We start from the raw sequence: 21,825 nt of genomic DNA, 5'->3' as shown, positions 1-21,825 counted from the left end.
TATTAGGATCTGGCTGAGTTTATTCAAACTCAGAACATTACTTAACAACCCACTTCTGCCGGTAGGAACCCAAGCCTTATTAAATTCTAGCATTCTGACAGTCGTTTACTTCGTTTATTGTGAGAGGGAGAGAAAGCAAAGTCAAAGAGATCAATGACCCCCACCCCCACTTTTTTCTTTACAGAGACCCTGAGTTTCTGAGGTCCTGGATGTACAAATATTTGTAGAGTGAGTTATAATTCTTCAAAACTATAATGGGAGTTGACCTGGATTTCTAAGTGGTTTGGGATGGGAGTTACTGGAGTGAGTGTCACAGTGGGAACGTCCTTAACGGATCTGGTTGTGTGTTCTCTCAAGTCAGTCATTACGTTCATCCACGTTGCCGCAACGACAGCACTTAGGAAGCCAGAGTGATACCAATATTTTTCTAATTAAAAAAAATATGATCTTAAAGAATGCTAGATGTCTATTCTATCTGTTTCACAGAGTTGTTTTGAAGATTAACTGAGGGATAATGTGTGTGAAAACACTTTTGAAAGTACTGTTAAGACATTTTATTAGGACTAGCAGAGGAAAAGTAAATCAAATCCCCCTTTGCATGAAAGTTGTAGAAAAGCCGTACTGCATCCTGAATAACAGAAGTTAGATTTCTATACTCATGTAATAGGCAGGCTGCTGCATAATTTTTTTCTCATGTTGTGTGGTATTTAAACTCTTCCACAACCAAATACCACTTCCTAGCGCTAAACCACCCGGAGGATCCATGAAACTACGAATGCTAAAAAGCTCTTTCCCCACTAGCCTGTGCTCAGCACGTGGCGTCCGCTTGCCAGGGTCCGTTTCTCTGCAGGCAGGCTCTGGATCACACTCTTCACATGCAGCCTGTGTTCTGACTCACTAGGTAAACAGGGCCATTCCAGGAGCAATATTTTGAAATTGTCTCAGTGAACTCAATTAGCTTTCCTCTACATCATTTTCTCACTAGCTTCTTGTTTTCCTTGATGGAGGATGCTTCTGGGATACCTTTTCTCTTCTTTAAATAAACAGAGAGCTGACCTCACACTGCTAGTCCTGTTTTTTGTTGGTTCCCTACCAAAGTGCAGTCATTCTAAAAACACACCCACCTTCTACCAGGAATCTGACTGCATTGTGGAAAAGTAACTGTAACGTTGTTTCTTCTGCCTCCTTCCTCTGCAAAAGTAGTCAAAAATAAGAGATTTTTTTTTGTTGCCAATATTGATATCACTTCAGAGAAACCAAACTGTCAGTTCTTAGTTTTTATTGTACTGGCTACACAAGCGGTTAAGAGCTAGCCATGCCAACCGAGAGGTCAGGAGTTCGAATCCGCCAGGCGCTCCTTGAAAACCCTGTGGGGCAGTTCTACTCTGTCCTGTAAGGTTGCTATGAGACGGAATCAACTCGACGGGGCAACAGGTTTTTTATGTATATGTATGTACGTGTGTGAGTGTGTGTGTGTGTGTGTGTATATACACACAGCTGTTGTCACTTAATCTCTTAGAATCCTAATTTCTTCATCTGTAAAGTGGAAATAGTACTGTCTACCTATGAATGTTCTTTTGAGAATTGGATGAGGTTTAGTTTATTAAATATCTTAACACAAACTTGGCACATAACGTGTGCTTAATAATCTTTTTTTTTTTGGAACCTGTTTATTTTTTTATTACAAAATTATTTTTACCTTCTTTATGTTCTACATGTTTTTAGTAGTAAGTATTAAGGCCACCTGCTTGTTTTATCTCTCTAGGTTGGCAACTTCTTAAGCCAATATTCAATTCTATCCAGAAAGAAGACAAGTTCTGGCTGGTCTTGTTAGTTTCACTTCTTCCCTCTTCCTTGAATGTACATTGTTTGCCATGCATAGAGTAGGCATTGCAGCCAAGCTAACTACCCCAGAGATTAGTAGCTTAACACAGCTGCTCTTTGGGCTAATTAGGTGCAGCTGGAAGTTCTGCCGCTGGTCTTGCTTGAAGTCTCTCATGCAGTAATAACAGATGGTAGCTGGGGCTGGAACATCCAAAGGGCTTTACTCACATGCCTGGTGCCCTTGTGGGGGCTGGGACACCTCTCTCTCTCTCCATGTAGCCTGTCCATGTGACAAGCTTGGGCATCTATATGTGGTGGCCGGATTCCAAGAGCACAGAGGTGGAGGTGCCAGGCCTTCTTAAGGCTTAAGCCAGGACAGGGTACAGCTTCACTTCTGCCTTCTATTGGTTAAAACAAGCCCCAGGGCCAGCCTGGATTCATTGTCAGGGGTGCTGCCCAAGGGCGTGAATCCTGGGAGGTATCTTTGGAGATTAGTTATCCAGTAGGTAACAGCCTAACTGTTGGCCATTTCTTTATTATCTCTGTCACCTTATTCCTAACAGAGTGCATTACCCATTGTGTTTCATTTACCAACTAGAATTAGCCTCATCTTCTTCTACTTAAAATCTTCTAAGGCTAAACGAGCAGACTGGTATTGCAAAAGAGGGAATTCTTTTATAAACATATTGCCATCGAGTTGATTCTGACTCATAGCAACCCTATAGGACAGAGTAGAACTGCCCCATAGAGTTCCCAAAGAGCGCCTGGTGGATTCGAACTGCTAACCTTTTGGTTGGCAGCCATAACTCTTAACTACTGCACCCCAGGGTTCCCAGTTCTAGTATAGAGCATTGAAAACGTAAAATCCTTTAAACTGCTAAAGTATCGCATCATATAATTGATTTTTCAAACAGTTCGTTTGCTCCACCATGAGCAAGGGATTGCCACTGGAGGTTTGACGTTTCCATGCGTTATAAGTTGAAATGCTACGTGTTTTTAACTTCTAGAGCTCAAACTGTGCTCAGAACCTATGACCAGCTGTGTAGAAGACCCTAAAATGATAAAGGTTTTCAAGTTGTTTCTTTCCCTTTCCCCCTCTGCAGTTCCTTTTGAAACAAATACAAAAGCAGAAACAGTGACACTGTCTGATGCCGCTCAGAGTGATGACAGAGAGACAAGAAATGTCTCGGAAGCTGGATCATTGAGCTCATTGCCAGTCAAGTCATGTTCCAGTGCGGTGGAATCATCGTCAGTGAAGAATGCCAGCAGTGCCTCTGTTCCTGACGCCCCCATCATCCTCAGCCCTCCACAGACCCATACGCCAGATACGTACAACCTGGTCTGGAGGTCCGGAAAGGACGGTGGGCTTCCCATCAATGCCTATTTTGTGAAGTATCGAAAGGTAACGTCTTGTCATTTGTCATCTTTTAAGTCTCACACCTCGACAGTATTTGTGTAACATGTGCTTGTTTTACATTCTTAGAGTGCTAGAAAATAGAGCAAGAACGTTCTAGAATGATGAGTTTGGGAGAAATAGTCCACCAGTCATACCAGATTTCCCAATCTTATGAAAGCATTACGAATCAAGTATAAATAATTTCTTCCCAAATTTACAATCTAAGAACCCATTCACTTCTTCACCTTCTTGCGCAAACATTTTAACCCCTTGGGTATAAAGCTGTATAAACCACTTTCTAAAAAGTCATTTCTTTTCTCTAAGATAGTAGAATACAGTTTATTTAATGAATCGAACAGTTTCTTATAGAAACAACTGTTTGAACAAGGTCCTCTGGCATAATCTCTGACAATTGTTTGCATTTCAAGTTGCCTTCTTAATTGTTAACCAAAAGGTTAGAGGTTTGAATCTACCCAGAGGCACCTTGGAAAAAAGGCCTGGCGATCTGCATAGAAAAACCAACCATTAAAAAATCCCTACCAAGCACATTTCTACTCTGACACACATGGAGTCCGTATTAGTTGGAATCGACTCGAGGGCAGCTGGTTTTGCTAGTCTTGATTGTATTAGAATCTTGTGTTGTTTGGTCATTTATTTTGGTAAATCTTGGTTCTCTGTCATTTGATTTTTCAGTTAATGTTTTCCTTTTATGGTTTAATATTAGAGCAAAATGAAAAATCTGTTCTTTTTTTAATGGGACTAGCAAGTGAATGAAGTGGGTGGGGGATGTACTTATATTTAAAATAATTTTATTTGTCCAAGATTTGTTTTGGTGTCTGTCATTTGGTAGTAATATTCTTCTAAATAACTGAAAAAGTCAACATGGTGGTATATGAAAGTTTATCCATTGTTTCTAACCTGGTGATTCTAGATAAAGAAACGGAGTTTTGCCTACTGGTAGTCTTACCCTTCCTGAAACCTTCATGTAATAGTATCCCTGTTTTCCATTAACCAGGGTACAACCAACTAGATCTTTTTAATTTATTTCTACCAATGCATATTGAACAGAAATTATGTGCCAAGACATCAAGCAGGATGCTGAAAATATATAACCATAATTCTATAGTACATATATACACAAACATATAATGTAATATACATTTTAATTTATTACATATTTATGTATATTATATATTACCATTAATACCAAAAACCCAAACCAAACCCATTGCCATGGAATTGATTGTGACTCATATGGGACAGAGTAGAACTGCCCCATAGGGTTTCCAAGGCTGTAAATATTTACAGAAGCTGACTGCCACATCTTCCTCCCATGGAGCGGCTGGTGGGCTCAAACTGTGAACCTTTTGGTTAGCAGCCAAGCACTTTAACCACTGCACCACCAGGGCTCCTCCAATAATACAGATTATTTTATTCTCCATTAACTCAGCAACAAAGGAGCTATTATCTCCATTATAAGTGAAGGAAACAGACTCTGGGTGGCAAAATAGCTTCCTTGAGGCTGCAAGTTAGTTAGTGATAAGTGGTAAGTGTAAAATCTTTTTACAGTGAGAATTCCCGAGTCCTTGCTACAGGTCTCCTTATATCTCTTATTGTAATTTTGTGTCTCTTTTACTGACAATGCTGTATCACTTTCTAAAATTCACCTAGAATTAAATGAATTCTGGTTTTTATCAAATTTGTTGGCCAGATTTACCAAATTCGTTGCCATCGAGTTGACTCCATTTGTGTCAAAGTAGAGCTGTTCCGTGGGGTTTTCAATGGCTGTGATCTTTTGGAAGTAGGAAGCGCCTCTGGGTGGATTCACACCACCAACCTTTGGGTTCGTAACCTGGCGCTGAGCCATTTGCTCCACCCAAGGACTCTCAAATTTGAGTGACATCTCCTGTTTTTTATGGTTTATTTTTTCTTGAATAGCTGGATGATGCTGTTGGTGTGGTGGGAAGCTGGCACACAGTCCGAGTCCCGGGAAGTGAGAATGAGCTCCATTTAACAGAACTAGAGCCTTCTAGTCTCTATGAAGTTTTGATGGTAGCAAGAAGTGCGGCAGGAGAAGGTCAACCTGCCATGTTAACCTTCCGAACTAGCAAAGGTGAGTGTGATCGTCCTTGAGGGGAATGAGCTGGCCGTCTTGATGTCAATTTATTAGTCATTATCTCGAGTCCCTATGGATAGCAGAAAATTTTATATATAATTGTACTGAGCATGCTTACTATAGCACCTTTTTTGGCCATACTTGGGTGGTTGCAGTATTCCATCCCACATATATTTTCGAGAGCTTATGGTATGTAAGACATTAGGGTAGGTGATGCTGGGAAAACAGATGAAGAAGACAAGATCCATTCTAATGGAGGTTATCCTTTCTAAAGAAGGTAAGACATAGGCATAAATACTAACTACAAGGCAAAATTTAATTCACTACAGCTGAATGGGCATTCAACAAAATAGGCAAAACTCCTTGCCCTCATGGAGCTTATGTTCTAGTTGGGAGAGACTTATACCCAAGTAATAAGTACGTTAGAAAGTGGTAAGTGATGGATACAGGAAGCATATGGGGTAGGGGTTATTTTGGATTTAAGCAGGTGCTTAGGCAAGTCCTCAGTGAGGTGAGGCAGATAGTGAGCCCTGCTGCTACCCAGGGAAAGAACCTTCCCAGCAGGGAGAAGAGCAGGTGCAAAGACGGGGAGGTGGGAGGTGCTCGTGCACCCTGGGAGTACCAGGGAGGCCAGTGTGACTGGTCCACAGTAAGCCAGCAAGCTGTAGTAAGAGAGGTGCCTGGCAGGATGGCAGATGTCCAGCTCACACAGGGCCTTCTAGACTGCTGAGAGGACTTGGACTTTGCCTCCGAGAGAGTGGGAAGCTCTGGTGTTTTTACACAGAGGAGCGGCATGACCTGCTGTGTGTTTTAATAGCATGGTTCTGGCTGCAGTGGTGAGGACACGTAGTAGGAGGGCAGAGGTCAGCAAAGAGGCCACGAGTAGGATGACAAGTGGCTGGAGGAACGCAAAGACAGGACATTCTTCTGCAGGGTAGATTGTGAGGGCCGGCTTGATGGAAAAGATGGCATCATAGTTTGGGCTTAGATAAACAAAAAGACTTCAGTGGTGGAGATGGGAATTGAATGGAAGAGTATTTTAGTATTTAAAAACCACTGCCATTGAGTCGATTCTGACTCACAGCAACCTTATGGGACAGAGTAGAACTGCCCCATAGGGTTTCCAAGGCGTGGCTGACCTTTTGGTTAGTAGCCATGTACTTAACCGCTGTGCCACCAGGGCTCAGTTCTAGTATGGCACTATGATAAAAAGGAGGTATGATGATTGGAAAGAAATACTCCACTGGCCTTTGAAAAAGACCCTTTCCTTGAATTACTCAGACTGCCCAGAATAATAATGATTATTTCTTCTGTTTAACATATTTGGAGTTAATTTCCACAGTTAGTCCTTGGCCATTTATAGGGTCCAACCTATATGTAAGTACTGAATAGTAAGTGTGTATTTTAGTTTTTAAAAAATCACTCAATTTCACTTTCAGAAATTTTAAAACTTAGAATGATAATTTGTGAAGAAACTTAGTAGACGTTCGTTAATAACGAATTTTATGTCTTAGAATTAAGAAATATGTGCACTGAAAACCTTCACCCGTGTCTTGGCTTTTTCAACTAAAGTTAGGATGATAGTGAAAGACACATTTTGGCTTTCCCTTAGAGGTACTAGAAAAAGACAAAGTAATTTTTTTAGTCAGTTCCTCAGATGAGCTAAATATTTACAATGTAAGTCTTAAATTTAGACACTGTTCAGATAAGCTCATACATTTTTATCTGTATATCATTTGAAGCTTCACAGTCCTCTTTTCTTACTTTACGTATATATAAGCTGATGTTACAGGATATGTTTTTTAACATTTCTAGAGAAAACAGCCTCATCAAAAAACACCCAGGCATCCGCCCCACCCATGGGCATCCCTAAGCATCCAGTTGATTCAGAGGTGACAAACAACTTTGGAGTGGTGCTTACCGATTCCTCTAGGCATAGTGGAGGTAAGGAGAAAGGTCTTCATTTTATTCATTTTTTTTTGCTTACAAATGTCACTGACCTGCCTCAGATTATTTGGGGGAAAGGGTGGGATAGGGTGTTTATTATTCAAATTATGTCCTACCCATGTAGCCGTTTTTGGTCCTTTTCCAATCTCCTGTATTCAAATTTGGTAACCCAGTGTCATGGCTGATGTCTAATTCAATAAACTCAGATTCGAAAGGTTTCCGGTACTAAGTTTTTATAGCTTAGTAGAAGTTTATTTTGTCTCCACTCTGGCAAAAGGAAGCCAAATTTATATCTTGAACTCAGAAAGTCCCTTTTTCTCTCACTTTTTTTGGGTGACATATCAAAACATATGGTGTTACCTTTGGTTTTTTTTTTTTGGTAAGATTTAGTTTTTTTTTTCATTGAAAGAGTACGTGCCATACTCGGTTCTGTTGCTCTGTCTAGTTAATCCTATGATTTTTAAATGCCTTGGCAGGAAATGCTTTTTAAAAGACTGCTTTTTAGTATTTAAATTGCACACTTATCAGCTCATAGTTGTAAAATAATATGAGCTTTTTGTGATTGGGCTGTTACGCTGCAACATGTGGGAAGGACCTAAGATTTCACTGCCGAGCTCTGAGGGTTCTCTAGCTTCTTTTCTAGGCATTTATGGTTTTCTATGAATTGGTTTTAGACAAAAGTAGGTCGTAACATTTTTAACTCCCCTCTGGAGAGCCTCTCCTTCTTCAATAGCATGAGCCTCTCTCACTTGAGTACTTTCACTCTGAGGAACATTTGAGCTATCTTAAACAGACTGCTTATCAAAAAAATTGTTGGTAAGTTTCACATATTATTAAAAATTTTTTATATTTGTATAAAGAATTATCAAAATTTATATGAATAAGACTGACATCTGAGAAACAAAAAACCCTTACTATTTATTTCACACAAACTATAGTAGACACTTGACTAGATGTTGGAGCGGCAGAGACGAGACCATCCTTGCCTTCAGGAAGTTTACAGTATAGTGGGTGATGTTGACAAACCAATGACAGTCTAGTGGGTAATACAGACAAAGAGAGGGTGGTGGTAGTTTAGTAATGACTTCTCACCCTCCATGTGGGAGCCTTGAGTTTGATTCCCAGACAGTCCACTTCATGCAAAGCCACCATTTGTCTGGCAGTGGAGGCTTGCATGGTGCTGTGATGCTAAACAGGTTTCAGGAGAGCTTCCAGACTAAGACAGACTAGGAAGAAAAACCTGGCGAACTGTTTCTGAAAATCAGCCAGTGATAACACTATGGATAGCAGCGGTCCATGTTTTGTTGTGTGTGGGGTCACCACAAGTCAGAGGCCAACCGGATGGCAGCTAACACCAACGACAGGCAAACCAATAACAATGATTTTGACTCATTATGCTAGAGATTATACCCTATGGTATCACAAGAGAAATATCTGTGTCACCCTATTTAATATAGAGGAGGGTAAGTGGTGGTAAGAAAGGCTTACCTCAGCTCCTGGAGCTAAGCCTCAAAACACAAGAATAGGTAGGTAACCAAAAAAAAAAACAAAACCAAACCTGTTGCCGTCGCAACAGTCTAGGACAGAGTAGAACTACCCCATAAGGTTTCCCAGGAGTGGCTGGTGGATTTGAACTGCTGATCTTTTGGTTAGCAGCCAAGTTCTTAACCACTGCGCCACCAGGGCTCCAGATAGGTAGGTAAAGAAACAGGAAAAGAGTGTTCTAGACACAGATAGCTCCTTGAACAAAGAGACAGATGGATGGCATGTTAGATTTCATTTAGAGATTAGAGATTTCTTTTAATGGGACTGGGTGCTGTGGGAAATGGAGCTGAGTGGGATAGGGGCCTTGTGTGATGCATTTAAAGTTTAGATCATTTCCTGAAATCTATGAAGAACCCTAAAGGAGTTTAAGGAGGGGGGAGGGAGGAATGGCAAAAGCTAAGGCTAGAGAAATAACAAGGATAGTGGCAGTGTGAACGAAGAAGGAGGACGTAAGTGACAGATTAGGGTAATTGAATCTAGACTGAATGAGAGGGAGAAATATAGGGAATTGGGTTGGGTCACTAGGGACTGTGTACTAAGATTTAGGCCGTAAGAGTTTTTAGGTAAAGGTTATTGATTTAGTTAGCAGAGATAACTGTGAGAAGTTGTTTATCTTTGCAGTAACCCTATGAAGGAGATTGTGTATCTGTTTTACAAATCAGGAAACTGAGACTCAAGGAGGTTATGAAGCATTCCCACAGTCATCTGGAAAGTGGTAGAACTGCTATTCAAATCCCCATTTCCTAACTGAAATGCAGTGTTCTTTCTTCTACACCTTTTTAACATCACCTGCTGTTTCTTTTTGGAAGTATTGTTCTCTGTAGAGATATTTTCCCTAAGGCTTTCTTGTCTTGTTTGATTTGTGGGCTTCTTTGATGGGTTTTAAACCTCGTTTGAATCAACATAAGGAAGTTGTCTGGTTGTATAGTGTAAGAAATGAGTCAGATTTACTAACCGTTTTATTCATTCTGTTTACATTGCCTTCTAACTTGAAAGGAACACAGTAAGTATTACTCAAAGTTGCCTGCTTTGCGTATATTTCTTTTTTCACCCTTAAGGAGTTTGTTTTTAAAATGCCACAATTTTCTCCAAACAAGTATTCAACACTGTTTTCTTGCTTCTATGTATTTGCTTTCTACCACCCATCTGTCAGTTTGTCTGACGGCAGTGACTTGTGTATTGCTATGATGCTGGAAGCATCTTCACCACCAGTATTTCAAATACCAGCAGGGTCATCCATGGTGAACAGGTTTCAGCAGAGCTTCCAGACTAAGAGTAGGAAGAAAGGCCTGGTGATCTACTTGCAAATACTAGCCAATGAAAACCTTATGGATCACCATCAAATATTACCCGATATAGTGGTAGAGTATGAGCCCCCCATCTGTAACATACCAATGATCGTGAAGATGGTGCAGGACTGGGCACTGTTGTGCATGGGGTCTTCATGAGTCAGAGTCAGCTTGACGGCAGCTAACAACAACACATATTCGTATTGTTGTTTGAACAGGTGTTGAGACCGTGGGTGTTGTCTGAGGTGCACCAAAGTAATACAACCATGGCCCACAGTTGGTCCTGAATGTTTCAGTTCTAGAAACTTGATTGTCAGCATGCCAAAAGATAGGCAGTCTCTGGGAACCAGCTCACATTTTCAGAATCCACAGGTGATCAGTGGAAATCAGAAAGTCACTTTACTAATTTGCAATGTGACCGACGTACATACCCTACAAGCTGTTCCTATCAGTATTCTTTCCTACAGGAACCAAGTGGGAAGCCAGTTAGAACCACCAGACTGCTTGGTCAGCAAGGGGATTTAGGTACATGGTCTAAGGGGCTGGATTTCAGCCTGATGTTTCCACCTGCCACAGGGGCCAGACAGTCTGATTTGTGTGCTGGGGCATCTCCTCCCCTTGGCAGTGCTAACTGAAAGCTGCTAGCTATTAGCTCTCTGACCCCCTTTTTTCTCTGTGTTCATGTTGATTCTATAGCACCTTTCTTTATTTGACTGCCTATCCTGTCTTCCTGCTTTCATCCCGAGCAGCATACTCTTCCCATTATTATCAGTATTAATTTTATTGGTCAGATTTTATTTCGGTTTACCACTTGCAATCTGTATTTTGGAGTGGCATTCCTGAAGCCTTGAGGTGTGTTAAGATAGGATGTAATAGTAATTCCTGATATAATCATCTGTGCATTGGTTTGGCCAATGTGTTTTACCAAGCCGGGCTCCTATAGATTGGATGATTAAATAAAAATATTTAAATGAGATAACATATAATTGTGAAGTTTTATTATGAATTATACCCACAATCAGACTGGAAGCACCAAAGAATGATTGGTTATATGTGGTTTTAGCCATGAACTTTATCTTCTTTTTATTTCCTATGGTTTGCCATTTTGTTTCCCAGTAGTTCTTTTAGCAAACGACAGGAAAATAGTCATGATACTATATTAACTCTGGCAAATATTTGATGAAGAACCTTTAATAAAATGAGGTTTGGGCTTTATACCTTTTAGTTTATGTGTTTATTTTTTTCCTTTTCCTTTTGGAATTTTCAAGCATTTACAAAAGTAGAATGAATGGCAGCATCTTGGCAATCTTATTGAGTTTTTCTGGTCTCTGACACTGTGGGTTACTGAAGTGAATATTTCTATTTGTAGTTCCTGAGGCCCCAGACCGGCCCACCATCTCCACTGCGTCAGAAACCTCGGTCTACGTCACTTGGATCCCTCGGGCAAATGGCGGCTCTCCCATCACTGCCTTCAAGGTGGAATATAAACGGATGCGGAGTAGTGATTGGCTGGTGGCAGCTGAAGATATCCCTCCTTCCAAACTTTCTGTGGAAGTTCGTAGTTTGGAACCAGGTAATTTTATCCAAACCTTTTCTTTTTTATCATGAGTGCTGACTTATGATACCTATTTTTCAAGACCTTCTATTTTACTAATTGTTAAAGTTATACAGAAAATTGAAAATGAAGGAAGGTAAGTCATCTGGAATCCATCCATCTAGAAATAATCCTTCTTTACATTTTGGTGTATTTCCTTCTAGCCTTTTTCTTTTCATTTTAATATAAAGGAGGATTCTGCCGTAAGTATTGTTTGGTGACCCTGTTTTCCCCATATTATATCTTGGGTGTTTTCCAATATCATTAAAAATTCTTCAAAAACTCAATTTCTAATAGCCATATAATGAACCATATCACTGTTTCATAATTTCCTTAACCCACTCGCTCTTGCTGGTTTTTAGATTGTTTCTTTTCTTTCTTTTTTTAATTAATACTTTGTAATGTTTTCAGTATACTTACACGGCACATTAGGTTTTCATTTGACAATTTCTGTACAGATTTTCCAGTGACAGTAGTTACATTTTTCACAATGTGTCAGCGTTCTCTTTGATTGCCTTCTGGTTGTTCCATTTCCTGTGCTCTAGTTTCCCTGACTCATTATCTTCTCACCTTCGCTTTAGAGTTCACGTAGTCCCTGACTTACGACAGGGTTCTGTTCTGATGACTCTGTCATAAAACAGTTCCGATGTAGGTTAAACACCTCTTTTTTTTTTTAGTTTTCATTATTATTACCTTTTATTATCAGGATCGTTATAAATCTGATCTTTGAACATCTACCAGTGAGCATCTGAAAATCATAATATCAGCAAATTACGTGCTGTAACGTCGTATGTAATACATGTTTCTAACAATAAGATGTAGAAAAAACCCAAAAAGATGTTAGTTAAATGTGATTTGTTATAACTCGAATACGTCGTAAATCAGGGAATACTTGTAATTGTTGACCTTTTGGTCTCATGTAAATGGTCTTGTAATGGAGTGCTGTACTCACAGGTAGTATCTTTTATGTTCTGTGCCAATCTGCTGTTTCTTTAAAAGGTGACCTCAGAGGATAGTTTCGGTTCAAGGTTTAAAGAGTATATTAAGGCAATAATCTCAGGGAGTCCTCTAGTCTCAACTGGTCCATTAAGTCTGGACTTTTTAAGAATTTGAGTTCTTTTCCACATTTTTCTCCCATTCTGTCAGCGTTCATCTACTGTGGTCCTGATTAGAACAGTCAGTAGTGGCAGTTGGGCACCATTTAGTTCTTCTTGTCTCAGGGTGGATAAGGCTGTAGCTCGTGCAGACTATTAGCCCTGTTGACTAGTTTCTCCTCTAAGACTTTTGTTTCCTTCTTTCTCTTTTGCTCTTCATGAGTAGGGACCAATAGTTGTATCTTAGATGGCTGCTTACAAGCTTTTAAGACCCCAGGTGCTACTCATCTTGCTAGGATGTAAAACATGATCTTTGTGAACCATGTTATGCCAATTGACTAAGATGAAGGGCCTAAGCTTTCAAACCCGAAATACCAGTCTCATAAGGTATTTAGTTATGTCGGAGAGGTATCTGTAACCGTGTCCTCTATGAACATATATGTGTGCACACACATACCTGTACATATAGATGTTCCTGTCTATTTACACATACATACACACCAGTATCTACCCATACATATATGCCTGTACACGTACATATGTGACCATACACTCATTTTTTGGTTATTGTTGGTGTTGTTACCAAATGATATGTCATATTCTTTAGCACTAACATCAGTTTTTTCTCTTGTGTGCTTCTTAGTGGCACCGTTTACTCTGGTCAAGTTATGCTTATTATGCCCACATCTGGTGCATAGCAAGTGTTTACTACCTAGAGAATGATCCCCCGCCTCTGCCTATCTCTGGAAACCACCCATGAATGTTGGTCTCTATATATTATCTATGCTTGTCTTCTTATGCTTGGCAGTTCAAATCCACCAGGCGCTACTTGGAGCTCTACTTGGACAGTTCTACTGTGTCCTATAGGGTCGCTATGAGTTGGAATTGACTCGACGGTGCTGGGTGTTTGTCTTCTTATAAAAGTGGGATCATACAATATTTGTCCTTATGTGATTGACCTTATTTCACTTGACATTACGTCCTCCAGATCTATTCATGTTATACTGTGTTTCGTGGACTCATCGTTGTTCTTTATGGTTGCATAATATTCCATTATATGTACGTATCACATTTGCTTATCTGTTTACCCATTGAAGGGCACTTAGGCTGCGCCGATTTTTTTGTTATTGTAAATAATGCTGCAGTGAACATAGGTATATGTATATCTATCCACGTCTCTTTTATTAGCTCTCTAGGGTGTATATCTAGAAGTGGGATTGCTGAATCATAAGGTATTTCTATTGCTAGTTTTTTGAGGAAGCACCAAATCATTTTCCATAGTGGTTGTACCATTTTACAGTCCCAACAGTTGCTCTATATCCTCTCCAACATTTGTTGTTACCTGTTTTTTTAACCAGTGTCATTTTAGCTGAGGTGAGATGGTATCTCATTGTAGTTTTGATTTGCACCTAATAGGCTAGTGATCATGAGAACCTTTTCATATGTTTTGTTAGCTGCTTGACTGTCCACTTTGGTGTCTGTTCATGTCCTTTGCCCATTTTTTAATTGGGTTGTTTGTATTTCTCTGTTGAGTTGTTGACTTTTTTTTTTAATTATTTTAGGGATTAGACCCTTCTCGGATATGTCATTTCCAAAGATTTTTTTCCCAGTCTGTAGATTGTCTTTTTAACTCTTTTGAAAAAGTCTTTTAATGAGTACATGTATTTAGCTCTTATGAGGCCCCAATTATCTAATTTGTCTTCTGCTATTCGTGTATTTCTAGTTATGTTGGTAAGCCTGTTTTTAAAAAAAAGATTAGGTGACATAGTTTTCTCCCAGGAGCTTTTTAGTTTTAGATTTAACCCTTAAGTCTTTGATCCATTTTGAGTTAGTTTTTGTGTGTGGTGTGAGGTACGGGTCCTGTTTCATTTTTCTGCAAGTGGATATCCAGTTTTGCCAGCACCGCTTATCAAAGAGGCAGTTTCTTCCCTGTTGAGTGGACTTTGACTCCTTGTTGAAAATCAGTTGTTCGTTGATGGATCGATTTACTTCTGGGTTCTCAATTCTGTTCCACTGGTCTATGTTTGTCTATCGTTTGACTAATACAATGTGTTTGGTTTCAGTGGCTGTGTAGTATGTTTTGATATCTGGGGGGTGTGAGGCCTCCTATTTTATTCTTCTTCAATATTGCTTTTGCTATTCAGGCCTCTTTTCTTTCCATGTAGAGTTGGTCATTAGTTTTTCCATTTCAGTGAAGAATGTTGTCGAAACTTGTGTGGGAATTGCATTGTATCTGTAGATCACTTTAGTTAGTTTTAGATTGAGTCTACTTAGTTGCAATTCGAAGTGATATTGTGGAGAACATTGTGTGTGTGTGTGCGTGCACATGGTTTGCTTGTCATTTTACTAAAACTGTTTATTCTTGGTGCTTCTTGCTGTTAGGTGCCATTGAATTAATTCCAACTCATAGTGATCCTACGTGCAACAGAATGAAATGCTGCTCTGTTTGAGCCCATTGCTGGCAGCCGCTGTGTCAATCCAACTCGAGGGTCTTCCTCTTTTTTTATTGACCCTCTACTTTACCAAACATGATGTCCTTCTCCAGGGAGGGCCTGGTCCCTCCTGATACCAAAAAAAAAAAAAAAAAACCCAGTGCCATCGAGTCGGTTCTGACTCATAGCGACTCTATAGGATAACATGTCCAAAATAAGTGAGCCAAAGTCTCACCACCCTCACTTCTAAAAAGCATTCTGGCTGAACTTCTAAGACAGATTTGTTCATTGTTCTGGTAGTCCAAGGTATATTCTATATTCTTCAACAGCACCAAAATTCAAATGCATCAATCCTTCTTCAGTCTTCCGTATTCATTGTCCAGCTCTTGCATGCATATGGTGTGTTAGAAAATACCATGGTTTGAGTCAGGCCCATCTTAGTCTGCAAAATGACACCTTTGCTTTTTAACACTTTAAAGAGGTCTCTTGCAGCAGATTTGCCCATTGCAGTATGTCATTTGAGTGCTTCCATGGGTGTTGATTTTGGATCCAAGTGAAATGAAATCCTTGACGACTTTAGTCTTTTCTCTGTTTATCATGAAGTAGCTTATTGGTCCAGTTATGGGGGTTTTTGTTTTCTTTATGTTGAGGTGTTATCCATTCTGAAGGCTGTGGTCTTTGATCTTCATCTGTAAGTGCTTAGTCTTTTGGAAATGATACAATACATAACATTTCTTTGTTCTGTAAATTTCTCTTGAGCAAAGGGTTTCCTGCCACTGCACCCCATATCTTGGGGTAATATGAAAGAAATTAAACCTTGCAAGAGTAATGCAGTAATCACAAATAAACTGACTTTACTGGTACTCGTTTGGGTTTCATGACCATTTTGGCTAATGGAGTTGTAAGTGTACTTTTAGCAGCAAATGCCTGTGTTTTGTCTAAGAGTAAGATGAGGAGCAAGGGAACATACATGTAGGTAGATTGCGAGAAGGCAACAGTGAAATGCTGGTGAAGCTAAGTAACATTTTGCAGACTGCTGCATTGTCTTGGTAAGCTCAAAGATTATTTTTGAGCTATTAGGAATTTGCTTTAGGATTCTAATTTATTCTTTAGATTCAGATTTTCAGAAACTCACAATCCTTAGAGTTTTTTTTTTTTTTTAAGTTCTTAATATCTTATCCAGATAAATTCCTTCTGTTGTAGTTTAAATCTGCTCCCTCTTATCCTATTATCAGTGGAATCAGTGACATCTGCTGTCACCCACACGGTGCCTCTTCATAAATGTGTTCACCATAGTAGACTTTGCTTCAGTTGTTTCTTCCAGAGCAAAAAGAACCTAGTTTGGGGGACAAACACTTCACCCAACCCTGTATCTGATGGGTAAAAAGGAAAACATGCTGCCCCTCTTTCCTGCTCTCTACCTGCCCTGTCCATGATAGACATCACTCATTGTTCATAGCATTCTTGCCCAGTGAGTCCTAATATGGTCCTGGAATCTTGAACACAGTGCATTGAACAGCTATTACCAGTCGTTTGAAGCTGGCAGAAGTGTTGAGATCTAGTTGCTATTCAGGCTTTAGAATATGTGTCTGTTATTGTAGGTCGATACTTAAGCACAATTGTCATATTTTGAATACCCTACATTCAGTTGTCTTCTTACAATTTTTTAAAGAGTTGTACAAGTTTTATTTTGTTTTCTTTTCCCAAAAGGTTCCACATACAAATTTAGGGTCATTGCCATCAACCATTATGGTGAGAGTTTTCGGAGTTCAGCTTCTCGACCTTATCAGGTGGCTGGGTTCTCTAACCGTTTCTCCAACCGTCCAATCACTGGGCCTCACATTGCGTACACAGAAGCTGTCAGTGACACGGAGATCATGCTGAAGTGGACGGTGAGTTAGACATCTTCTCTGATTAGAAGGTGTTCCGTTTTGGTCCTGTTAAAAATAAAGGTAATATCCTCATGACATGAAACCGGGAACACCAAGTTTTTGAACTTTTGAGGGGCAGTTTGAAGGGCACAAGTATTTGTCTAAAAGCACATGTTATTTATGAGGCAGGGTTAAAAAACAAATTGTCGTCTCCTTGGCTTTCATCCAAATGCTGTCATTTCATGATTTATTCATTTTGAACCGAATGTACTTCTGTGCTTTTAGACCTAGTGGACTGTATTGCTTTGTTTTTGTTCAGTCTTGCAGTAAGCTAAGTGCTCTCACTACCTTTGAATATCTTTAATTAAATCTTAAAAAGTCATCAATGATGTTGGCAAAATGAAGCTAGAAAAACGTTAACACAAAGATGAATCTGAATTGATGTGAAAATTACATTTATTTTTGTCTTTGATAAGCTTTTGCTTCTTCTTTTTTTTTTAAGTATATTCCATCAAGTAATAATAATACGCCCATTCAAGGATTTTATATCTATTACCGGCCGACAGATAGTGACAATGACAGTGATTACAAGAGGGATGTTGTCGAAGGTAAGCCCCATTGTCAAGCTGGAGTTGCAGTAAAGGAGCTTTGGAGGAGAGTGCTTATAAATATTATGAAAAATGCCATCTCAGGTTAAGATAGAGTAAAATTGAAATTAAAAAATAAAATGGTATATGTGCTGTTGCTGTTTTTAGGTCTTCATTTTAGTTCAACTAGGTTAGGGGAGCTGGAATGTCAGCTTTTTATCTGTAAAAAATTTTGACAGCAGTTAAACATTTGTTATAAAATAGTTCTAAACAAGGCAAATGTAAATTAAATGCATATCCATCTCCGTCTTTGTCTCTGTCTCTCTCTGTCTCTCCTCCCACCTCTTTTTAGTTCTGCACTCTAGAAATATCCACTGGTGAGCAGTTTTTATACTGTCTTCTCCTCTAGTTAAATCTTTGGAACTTTGACAACTTTCTGTGATGTGAATATCAAGCATGGAATGGGAAATCAGTTTAACGAAACTTTCGTATTCAGTAGCGTTGTCTGCAAATGGGAGTTTGGTCTTCTGGTGTACCGAGCACTCGTTTATAAATGTGATATACTGAGCAGTTAGATGTTTAAGTGGGCTTCACTGTGCTGTGTAATTTGCTTATTCCTTGTTTTCAAGCTTATGCATTTGAAATTCTTTTTGTGGCCGTTGGAAGCTATTGTTCTGTTCTCCCAAACCCTGAAACAAAATCATTCCTGTCTTAGGCATAAAGTTTTCTATAAAATGGAGTTTTAGATTACTTACGTGTATTGACCCAACATTTTTTAAGCTTTGGAAATAAAATTTGAAACTTGATTTAATTTTAAAAGAGAAGAACAATTGTATTATTTAAGTTTTTCTGTCTTCTGAATTAAGTTCCACATTTAGATAAACTATAAATGGTTTCAGCTTACCAATACTTCTGTGGTGAGTGTTTTTATCTTGTAAACTTAATTGAAGTTTCAAATAAATCAAATTATCAGTCATCCTGATCTTGAAGCCTGTGCTTTGGTTTCTCCCTGTGGTAAATCCTTATCTTTTCTAAAATACCCTTGCGGGGGAAATTGTTTAAGAGAAGGATATGCTTTCTGCCGTTGGAAGAATTACCATAACAATTGAATATTAATCTAACAAGATTGTTTTAATTATTTTCTCTTTTTGTAACATGTCAGAGTCCCAGCTTAATTTCATTTGTACTAGTAGTGCTTTATAGTAGTGTAGTAATTTAATAGTATACAAATTATTCAAGGGAATTTTTATAGTTAAGTGAGTGTTGGACTGGTTAGGAAAGATGTTAGGATAGAGAAAACCTAAGAAGTTTTTTGGAAAGCTTTAGATTTTAGAAATAAGTCTATTCTAGTTTCAACTAGTACTTGAGTCAAGATTCTTTCTGGGTCATTTGTACATCGAGTTGGAATTGACTTGCTGGCAACGGGTGTGTTTTTTTTCAATTGGTATGTTTTTATAAAGAAGCCATAGAATTCTTCACTTCTGGAGTCTTTCAGTGGCTCTTGATCCTAAAACAACCAGACTCTCTTCCTAATAAAATATGGGTCTATGTGAGTGAAGGGTTTTGTATTGGTGACTAAGAAATGGGAGTTGAGCATCCAGATTGAAGTATTTTTGTCTGTGTTGAATTAGAAAGGAGCCTGGTGATACTGATCCTGTCAGCCAAGTAGATTTGATGTGTGTGTGTGGTTTTGTTTTATTTTTTTCTCCTCCTGTAATTCTTAAATAAGTTGGTGGTATAGTTGAATTTCTAAGAAACATGGAAAATGGTTTGAAGAAATATTTTGAGGAAGGATTAAAAGTGCTTGAAGAGTTAATTGAGTCTGGCAAAAGTGTCCCTGCTTATTGAAGTTGGTCACAAGTCCATGAAAGTAAAAATGGAGAGTGATTTATACTGGAGTGTTCAGTTTAGGGGTGTTTCTAAATGAGAGGTTGGCTATGTGCCACTGATAACAGAATTGTTCTATTAGAGATACTTGTGTGGTTTGGAGACCCTGACTCAAAAGAGAAGAAATGGTAGGAGCAACAGCCAAGAGTTTCCCTGGGTAAGGCACCACTCGCTGATCGCATACATAGTACCGCTTTCTGGTGGGGGGACACAGAGGATTGACTTGCTGGGCTGACATAGGGACCCAGAGGACTTGAGGCTTTCTATCTGTGCATTAAACTAACATGTATTTTACAAACGAGTCATCACTAATTTTTTTTTAAATAGAGTATTACTACCAGTAAACAAATACAGCTTTAATTCAGTTTGTTTATTCCCTCTACTGTCTTTCTCATGCCATGTAGTAGATATGCTATTTATCTGTAGTGTGTTGTTCAGAGGCCTGCACTAAGCACAGTTGTATTGTACAAACAGTGCTTTTTGGTGATGAGTGGTGCTCCTACCTCATTTTGAAAATATTAAGCTGTATTGACATTATCATTTAGGCTATATGAGGTTTCAATCTTGTTTTTCTTTTCTAGGTTCAAAGCAGTGGCACATGATTGGCCACCTGCAGCCAGAAACATCCTATGACATTAAAATGCAGTGCTTCAATGAAGGAGGGGAAAGCGAGTTTAGTAACGTGATGATCTGTGAAACCAAAGGTAGGAGGGATGTGGATTTGTGCTTTATCCCTGGACGGTGAGAGGATCCCAAACTCTGGATTATTCCTTCTGGCTATGGATGTATTTACCTAAGGAAATTTATGTCTTGGATCATTCTCTAGGTACATGCATTCAGACTGTCCCAGCAGAAAGTATTATATGTTGGCTAGAGCACTTGTGTGAAAAATAGCTTATACAAGCATTGATCCTGCTTGTTAATCTCTGTGTGACTCCAAGTCGGTCCAGTTCCCTTTCTTTTTGTCCATGAAGAGAATATAAATAATTGCTTACTACTTTGAGATTGCTGAGAATTGGAATACTAAAAAATGTATAAGAATTTTAAGGAAAAGTGCTACCTAGGGTTCCTTGAGTGTCAGATACATATAACACTGCCTACTTGTTTAAGTGTAGCAGAGACTGCTAATTCTAAATTCATATTCTCCATTCTGCCTGTATACATAGATTAACTATAAAATGTTATCATCTTTAAAAAGAAAACAACAAAAGAAATCTGAAAGATACCACACATGAGTAATAGAACCAGCTAATCTTTGTATTAAGCAAATAATCCAAGAAGCTGGACTGTATGAAGAAGAACCTGACATCAGGATTGGAGGAACAACCTGTGTTATGCAGATGACACAATCTTGCTTGCTGAAAGTGAAGAAGACTTGAAGTACTTACTGATGAAGATCTAAGACTACAGCCTTCAGTATGTATTACACTTCAACATAAAACAGAAGTCCTCACAACTAGACCAATAAACAACATCATTCTAAATGGAGAAAAGATTGAAGTTGTCAGGATTTCATTTTACTTGGATACACAGTCAATGCCCATGGAAGCAGAAGCAGTAGTCAAGAAATCAAACAACATTGCATTGGGCAAATTTGCTACAAAACACCTCTTTAAAGTGTTGAAAAGCAAAGATGTCACTTTGAGGACTAAGGTGTGCCTGACCCAAGCCATGGTATTTTCAGTGGCATCACGTGCATGTGAAAGCTGGACAATGAATGAGGAAGACTGAAGAAGAATTGATGGCTTTGAATTATGGTGTTGGCAAAGAATATTGAATATACCACGGATTGCCAAAAGAACAAACAATCTACGTTGGAAGAAGTACAACCAGAGTGCACCTTGGAAGTGTGGTTGGTGAGACCTTGTTTCACATGTTCTGAACATGTTATCAGGAGGGAACAGTCCCTGGAGAAGGATGTCATGTTTGTTAAGAAAGAGGAAGACTGTCGACGAGATGGATTGACACAGTGGCTGCAACGAGGGGCTCAAACAGCAATGATTGTGAGAATGGCACAGGACTGGGCAGTGTTTCATTCTGTTGTGCGTAGGGTCACTATGATTACGAACTGACTTGACGACACCTAACAACAACAATAACATAGATATTTATGAAGTATTTGCATCCACAGTTAAACCAGTTCCTGTTGAACCAGCCTGACTCGTGTCCCCAACTCATGGCAACCCCATTATGTCATAGTAGAACTGGGCTCCATAGGGTTTTCAACGGCTCATTTTTTAGAA

The 21,825-nt window shown here is 39.1% G+C and overlaps 1 protein-coding gene across 4 annotated transcripts in view; it reads left to right on the top strand.

Annotated features, from left to right (window-relative positions):
- CDON (cell adhesion associated, oncogene regulated) overlaps positions 1–21,825 on the top strand; it is a 129,020-nt gene that overhangs the window by 69,536 nt on the left and 37,659 nt on the right. For all 4 annotated transcript variants that reach the window (XR_007513578.1, XM_049856452.1, XM_049856451.1 and 1 more), the window contains exons 9-15: positions 2,928–3,226; positions 5,159–5,333; positions 7,152–7,280; positions 11,487–11,690; positions 16,948–17,129; positions 17,611–17,716; positions 20,164–20,286. Coding sequence is in view for 3 of the 4 variants with exons in the window: in XM_049856452.1 (XP_049712409.1) it covers positions 2,928–3,226; positions 5,159–5,333; positions 7,152–7,280; positions 11,487–11,690; positions 16,948–17,129; positions 17,611–17,716; positions 20,164–20,286 (1,218 nt within the window). In the remaining variant the exon portion in view is untranslated. The remainder of the gene's footprint in view (positions 1–2,927; positions 3,227–5,158; positions 5,334–7,151; positions 7,281–11,486; positions 11,691–16,947; positions 17,130–17,610; positions 17,717–20,163; positions 20,287–21,825) is intronic.

This window comes from Elephas maximus, chromosome 17 (genome assembly GCF_024166365.1).
Source record: "Elephas maximus indicus isolate mEleMax1 chromosome 17, mEleMax1 primary haplotype, whole genome shotgun sequence".
NCBI lineage: Eukaryota > Metazoa > Chordata > Mammalia > Proboscidea > Elephantidae > Elephas > Elephas maximus.
The sequence above is the reverse complement of the archived record's forward strand: the minus strand, read 5'-3'. Positions and strand labels throughout refer to the sequence as shown.